The 7,901-nt window shown below is 31.8% G+C and overlaps 1 protein-coding gene and 1 long non-coding RNA gene across 2 annotated transcripts; one reads left to right on the top strand and one right to left on the bottom strand.

Annotated features, from left to right (window-relative positions):
- Positions 602-1,768, top strand: LOC104777828. Its single transcript, XR_002037017.1, has 3 exons — positions 602-892; positions 1,038-1,397; positions 1,534-1,768. It is a non-coding gene; the product is annotated as an uncharacterized LOC104777828 (long non-coding RNA).
- LOC104777826 (thionin-like) lies at positions 5,430-6,361 on the bottom strand. The gene is made up of 3 exons (XM_010502152.2): positions 6,007-6,361; positions 5,831-5,908; positions 5,430-5,745 (listed from the first exon to the last, which is right to left on the bottom strand). The coding sequence occupies exons 1-3, from the start codon at positions 6,233-6,235 to the stop codon at positions 5,648-5,650; spliced, it is 405 nt and encodes a 134-aa protein (XP_010500454.1). The 5' UTR covers positions 6,236-6,361; the 3' UTR covers positions 5,430-5,647.

Genomic DNA, 7,901 nt, shown 5'->3' with positions numbered 1-7,901 from the left:
TTTGTATGTACATTTTTTGCCTTTCAGAATTAATTTTTTGAAAACAAAAATTAATTTTATATTACAAAAAGAAAAACCATAAACTTAATTACATCTTTAAAAAAATAACATTACTAGGCTCTAAATGTGCCATCTAGAATTTATCAATGAGAGATCGAAGACTAAAGAAATAGTCGTAAGCATAGACCTTGACGTTCATGTATAAGATAAAGACGAGATGTGTTGGTGCATACGACCTAGGAGGCTAGGCGAGAAATGTAGGTAGACGGAACGAGTGTGTGACTCCACCTTTTTTTTTTCTTCATATATCGTGTAAAATATATTTCTTACTTAATTATAAAATTGAAAGTTGTGAAACTAATTTATCTATATTATTATTTTTTGAATTACATTACTACTAATAAAAGGGACAATTTGAGGCTCTTAAGACAAGTCACATCACCATTCTAAAGCTTCTACCTTAGGCTGCCACATTATCACTCATGTAAAAAAATCATATGACACATCATCTACAAGTTTAACCTTTCTTCCTATTAAACTTTTCCTCTTCCACGTCTTCCTAACTGCAAGAATACGGAGAGACCATCAATCAGCTATAAAGCTTAGTAGTTAGGTCAAACATTCACTTTCATACCTCAAACCTATTTTATCTCTTCAAATTTTCGACTCCTTTTCATTTACTCCTTCTCCTTTACTTTCTGACGCGTCCCTTCCTTTGTTCTTATAGTTGTTTTCGAAAACTCCTTCTTTATAGTTGTTCTAATATTATCACCGTTTTACTTTGATCTGAAATTTTTTGTTGCAACTCTCCTTCTTTGCAAAGGAGAACGTTGTTGTTTCAATTTCACAATCGCTCGAGTGGAGGACCCTTCTTTCGACCATTAAAACGAAGGTATATCTTAGATCAATCTCTTTGTTTCCTGCAAAATCTCTTTCATTTGTTTAATTATACAAATCTTTAAACTAACCGTTTGATTCCTGTCTTATCGTTTCAATCATACACTCTTTTTACCTTTTGTCGTTATTGGTGTCATCAGCACATCATGCGTACGTTGAGGCCACATGTGTGTCGTTAGAGATAAAAACGACTGAGGCTGTGCTACAAATGGTGCAAGTAAGTACCCAATCTGCCAATCGTTATATCTTATGTGACAATTGGAGTTTTGGTGTATCCTCTCCTCTGTTTTCATTTAATGATTTGGTGTCAACATTTAATCTTCAGAGAACCCATCCCCTTGAACTGTTAGGCAATGGGATTTTTAAGACGCCTTCTCTATGCTGCTTGGTTATTCATGTTAGTTTAGGAATGAATAAGAAGCATGGATATTACCTAAATTACAATTTGTGCCACAGGGCCCACATGAAGCCATCTCGATAACGCAACCAAAACCTCAAAGGTAAGGAGGATATATCATTATTTTGATTTTTTCTTCTCCTACTTAAGCAATGCTAAAATAAAAAACCTACTTAAGCAATGATGATTAGGTGATTTAATTGATTATGTAACATTTTTTCACTGTTTTAATTCTTCAGCTATCTCAATGATTCCAAACAAATCCATGAAGATTTAATGGCATACAAAAGACAAGAAAGAAGAGCCAAAACAAATATGCTAAAGATGGTTTTTCCTTAACGGATAAGAGAACTTAGTAAAACTGGTCATATCCTTTTTATGTGCTTAGAAAATCAGATGTTGTAGCCAGTGAGATATGAAAAGAAGTCTCATATTTTGAAGTCTTACCAAAATTTGAATCAACAATCTTTTTAAGGCTAGAGTTTCTACTTAAAACAATTTGTTTTTTTTTTAGCCATGAGCGTAGTTACAACAAGGATTACTCATGGGAGATGCAATCTCAAGTTCTCAACTACGTACTGGTGTCACTTACCTTCTCAAAATGGTTAATCCATTATACAAACTGAGATCAAATGTTAGTGGCATATAGATAATTGGCATCCAAAACCATGAATTGTTTTCTTATTCTATTGAACATACATACCAGTTATTTTTTTGTGAAGTTTCATACATCAAGCTTCAATCACTGTATATTTGGCAAAACTTACCATAAAGAGGGTCACTCCGTCAGAAACTTAAAACTTTAATAGGCATTATGTGTATAGAAAAGATTAGTTTTAGATATAGCATGGCATGGTCTAAAGAAATGTTGTGTAGAGTGTGTTTAACAGTATATATATATCTTCTTCGTTGAATTAAGTACTTAAGGACTTGGTATGCTCATGCAAATGCTGGTAACAATTGAAGTAAACACAAATTCAAACACACAAGAGAAGGAGAAAAAAACCATAAAGAAGAAAACATTTTTACAATACATAACAGGTCATATTATAAGCAGTTAAATGGACCAATTCAAAGTTATGATCATAGAAATACCTACAAAATCTATTATCTATGCATTTCATTGGTCAAAGTTTACTATAAATGAATGTCAAATGTTAAATATATACCCGGGCGTAGCCCGGATTAATCCCTAGGTTAAAAAAAAATTTTTAATTTGTAAGATATGACAAGGAATGACATTGATCTAAAGAGTAAATTAGGGAACTCATTAATGGTAAAAAATTATGATTTCTCCATCATTTTTGTTTGATTTTTTTATAGATCAAATCATCATATAGTACATAAAGTTAAATACATTTATTATCAATAAGATAATTTGAACTCAAATCACAATGAGAAAAAACTTAGTTTTCTAACATCCAAATATGTATCGGTCTAATTCAGTTATATCAGATATAATAAATTTTCATTTTTAAAAAAGTTTAAAGTATTATTATTAAGATATTGTAGATAGTTTAAAATATCATATGCTCCAATGATAAGGAAAATTTTGTGCTTTTTAATTATATGCATGAATTAGGTATATATTATTTTATTTTACCGACAACAATTTTATTTAAAAAGTATTATGACTCTTCTTTTGTGGTGGCCGGTGGGTGTGAGAATTAAAACATATTTCAAACATTGGAGAAGTGTGATAGTATCCAAACTTCATTATTTCAACTCATAGTAGTCACACAATTCGGCTTTCTGTACTACTTCAGAACTTTTCACATATGTTCTTACCACAACTGTGTCAAGTAATGCATCAACATATTTGTTAGTTCTGCTGATTGTCTTCACACCATCAATGAGACATCTGTGATGATTCTATCTTGTTGTCTCATATATCACATTTTGGTTTAGTAGCAATCCCATGACATATTTCAGACAGTTTATAAAACTCACTTAACAGATACACCTTTATTTTCTTCATCTCTTTCAAAGTAATTGGTTGCTAGATTTGAAATAAAACAAAAATTCAGTGTTAATTATGTTAATCAAAGTAATTGTGTGTGTTTTTTGATTTATGTTAACCACTAATGGTAATCATCTGAAGATATATTTTTTAAAATCAAACTAGAGAACATGAAGATGGACCCAACAATAACATTGAACCAATAGTCCAATACAAATAATGATTTTTCTTCGGCAAATCAAATATATTGATTAATAAATGTTTACAACATACAGAAACTTGTCAATACAACCATTTACGCAATGCAGGAAACTGATACAATTTCGAAGAAAGAGTGGAGTGTAACCATGCTATTTTTAGACTTATAGGCTAACAAATGAAATCTGCTATGTCCCCCTTTCACAAATATGATATTGGATACCAGCTTGCTGCTGAAACTCCATAATTTCTTTAGCATAACTTTAACTATAAGATGAAAATTCAATGCTGTTGAAGAAGATTCTGAATCTTGTCGCATCGTCGAAACCAATGTACTCGATGCTTCCATTAAAAATTCTCCATGTTTCTTTGGAAGTCTCTTTAGTCTTCTCACCTCTTGTGTCACTAATACATGTCTCCAATACCACCAAAAACATACTTGATAATATATCCAACAGAAGAAGGCCAAAAAAACATACACCCAAAAACCCATGTATCTCAATATAGCCCTCGGTGTAACTAACAAAAAAATGAATCCTTCAAAGCAGTTTCATTTGAACAAAAAGAACAAACCAATAATTACCATAGATGTGTCTCCTCAAAGAGATCATAAGAATCGATGGTTTTGGTGAGAACCGTCTGTGTTCATGTTGGGCGAGTCTTTGTCTTTTGATCTATTTATGTTTCCATAGAATTTGATGCCATTGTGTAATTGAAAGAGAATTAAACGAGAGTAATAAGATGAGAAAATTAATAATAAAACTATTGTCTTTATCATATTTTTGCTTAGAAATGATATTTTTTTAGAATTCATAATATTGTGGATGAAACTATTGTATATTAATATTTCATATAATTGGTAACTAGAAAAAAATTATGATATAGTGATGATTTTTCCGACGAACTTCAAAAAAAAAGTTTAATAAAGGTTATAGAAGATTTTTTTCCAAACTAAAATGATGTATGTTATAAAACATTCTTGAAAATATAGGATAAAAATAGTTATTAAAAAATGAGTCATTTGAATTCGCACTAAAATTAGTTTTCAAAAAAATGTAATTATTTAAAAATAGGACAAAAATAAGTAGGGATAAAAAAGTATGAAGGTTATATAGAGATATTTGTAAGTAAAATACAAATGTTCTGATATTCAGACCGGACCGGCCGGTCGAACTGGTTGAACCGCAAGCCGGAAGGTGTCAAGGTCTGAATCATACGTAAAACTCGGATACTAAAAAACTCAGATAGAACTAGGAAAACCCAGCTAAAATCCGATAACTGGGTGGTTGAACCGGCGGTTCGGTCAAACCCAACATCTAATTCTTAAACTTAAACGAGTAAATAAAAAGTAAATGAGTAATTAATGTAGGGACCCATTGGACTTGAAGTTAATGTTTGCTTGCTATTGTGTTTGGAAATGAAAGTTTAGTAATTCACTATATTTAGTTTAGAAAATAATAGCTTGAAAGAGAGCTAGTCTAATTGTGTGTTTCATGTATAGCATAGGGACGGTTCTAAATTTATATACTTTGATTATTTGATTTCTTTTATTTCCCAATCCTTGGGAATACCCTAAGACTTAATGTTTTTTTTTTAATTTTTTTTTTGTTACAGTCTGAAAAGAAAAAAAAAATCCATCTTTAGCTACTGTTAGAAGTACTTAGTATAACGAATTTTTTTGTGGATTCGACACACTATCTAACAATGCACTATAATCTTGCGGTTGAAGTCTATATTAGGCTTACCCGAACAGTCACAAGAAAATCCGGGACTACAAGTTTTCCATTACTTAAATCTATTGACGGCCTTCTGAACGGTTCATACAAGATTATAAGTGTAGAATTTCTTTTAGCAATTATTTGAATTTTGTAAGTATAAAGTAGTGATGCTAAGTGGCATTTGTTTGTTGTCACGATATGAGCTGAGAAAACTATACGTTAAAGCAAGATTTTGGTTTTGATTATATTATAGTAGACAAGGACACAATCAATATTATTCTTTATTTAGGTAGTAGCAACTTGAAAGGATAAACAATCTAGGGATTAATAACCTTTTACGTCGCATAGAAAACCTTGAAACAGTAGCAGGCTAGCAGCTAGAGCTAGTACAAGAGTTGCATTTATTTTGTCACAGACGCGACATTTTATTGAAAAAAAGAAAAACAATCACACATAGATTGCGTTTATGCTTGTTAATTAGGCAGTTTCAACTGCATTAGATGAGCTCTTAGTGCAGAAATTAGAACATGCTTTGGTGCATTGTGCGACCGCTCCATTCGCACTTTCTCTTGCATCTAATTCACGAAAACAATATTACTAGAATTAACGGAATATCATTGGCTTGTTCAAATAAACTAATCATAATTAGCTTTACTTTACCAGAGTTTTGAAGAGTAGTTAAGATACCGCAAACAGAAGATGCACACCCAATCTTACAGTATTCATTGACATTATCACCTTGAATAAAAAATAAAAATCCATGAAACTCGCATCAAGATCATGATCCAACTTGTAAATGATATAATTTAACGAACATGAAAAAAAAATTGAATTACCAGAGTTTTCAAGGCTGTCATGTGTATATCCCGAAGGGCACGTCCCTTGAACAATTTTGCATGAACAGGTTTGTGCACAAGTTTGCCTAGGAGTTACTGCACCAAAACGGCATACACTATAGCAGTTTCTAGACGGCGTGCTCGGGCAACAACTCTTTGCTTCGACTTGAATCTGGGCCATGACAAGACTCATTATGAGCACACTTAAAATCACAGTTTTGCCTTCCATCTTTTGACTGATTCTTTGTTTTATTCAAAATTCTACGTACTTAGAGAAAACACTTAAAATTTATAAACTTGTATTGATGAAATGGTGATGAAACAAGACTCGCTTAAATACTACTTGTTCTCAGCCCCGGCTCAAGTGGGGAGGGCAAAGGGGCAGTGGTCCATGGGACCATCAACAATTTCAAAAAAATTATAGTGTTTAAGGGTCCAATTTTTTTTTTTTGAAATAGTCCAAATTCTTAACATTTAAATGTATAATAGGGTCTTATTGAATAGCATTTTTAACATTTAAAAACTTGTTTGAACTCTTTTAGTGGTCCATGGGACCATCAACAATTTCAAAAATTCAGTGTATATGTACCTTAAAAGGTTCAAATTTTTTTTTTACCCTAGGGCTCTAAATAGTTTTGAGCAGGGACTGCTTGTTCTACGCTTGATTGGATAGTTTGAACCTAAATAAATTAGAGAAATTCCCTTCAATAGCACTAATCTAAGTTTTTCTTCCAAATCTAGCACACATTCTCAATTTTTCCACAAGTGGCATTTGTATACATTAAATTTATTATTTAATTTGAAATTATACATTTCCAGCGATTCTTCTTCTTCTAGCGTGTCTTAAATTAAGCTCATTACAGTACATAAAATATGTCCTCTCTGATGGTTTTGGGTAAAATGATATGTATACGGTTGGTGTTATAGCTATTGTGTTATTTTTTATGAAAGTCATCATAAATTTTAAAGTATCCTTCCTAAACATTATTTAATCCTTCATAAATAATTTTTTTGCATCAAGCTTAGTGTTTAACCTAAATTAGTGTTTGTTATTATATTTTCTACGAATGAATAGCTTGGCTTAATGGTACACTCTCTTAGACCGTTCGTAAAGATAGGCATCAGATTTGAATCTTGGAAAATGTTAAAGAGTTCACTTTTTTATTTTTTTTTATGAAAGCCATCATGAAGTTCAAGAAGTTCACCTTTTTATTTTTTTATGAAAGCCATCATGAATGTTAAACATCATTCTCATGTTTGGAAATCTAAACTTTTTTTATAAAAGTCATCATGAAATTCAAGAAAATCCTTCCTGAATTTCATAGAATTCTTTTCACATTCATACAATCCTTCCTGAATTTCATAGAATCCTTCCTGAATTTCATACAACCTTTCCTGGATTTCATATAATCATTCCTGAAATTAGAGAACCTAGAGAATAGAAATCAGAAAAAACCTAAGTGTGTTCAACGTGTTAATAGAATAAAACAGTAGGTGAATCAAGTAAAGATGGTGAAGTAACGGACAAAAAGGAACAAGATTCAAAGGAGGAGGAAGAAATTCAAGGGAACATGGGACAATGATAGAGAGAGAGAGGAACAATGATCGAGAGAGAGAGGGACAATGATAGAGAGAGAGAGAGAAAGAGAGAGGGAGAGAGAGAGAGAGAGAATGATCAAGAGAGAGAGTGGATCGTGGGTTTCAGATTGAGATGGTGTTCAGATTGAGATCTGGGTTCNCCGGGACTACAAGTTTTCCATTACTTAAATCTATTGACGGCCTTCTGAACGGTTCATACAAGATTATAAGTGTAGAATTTCTTTTAGCAATTATTTGAATTTTGTAAGTATAAAGTAGTGATGCTAAGTGGCATTTGTTTGTTGTCACGATATGAG

Source organism: Camelina sativa, chromosome 3 (assembly GCF_000633955.1).
Source record: "Camelina sativa cultivar DH55 chromosome 3, Cs, whole genome shotgun sequence".
NCBI classification, from domain to species: domain Eukaryota; kingdom Viridiplantae; phylum Streptophyta; class Magnoliopsida; order Brassicales; family Brassicaceae; genus Camelina; species Camelina sativa.
The sequence above is the reverse complement of the archived record's forward strand: the minus strand, read 5'-3'. Positions and strand labels throughout refer to the sequence as shown.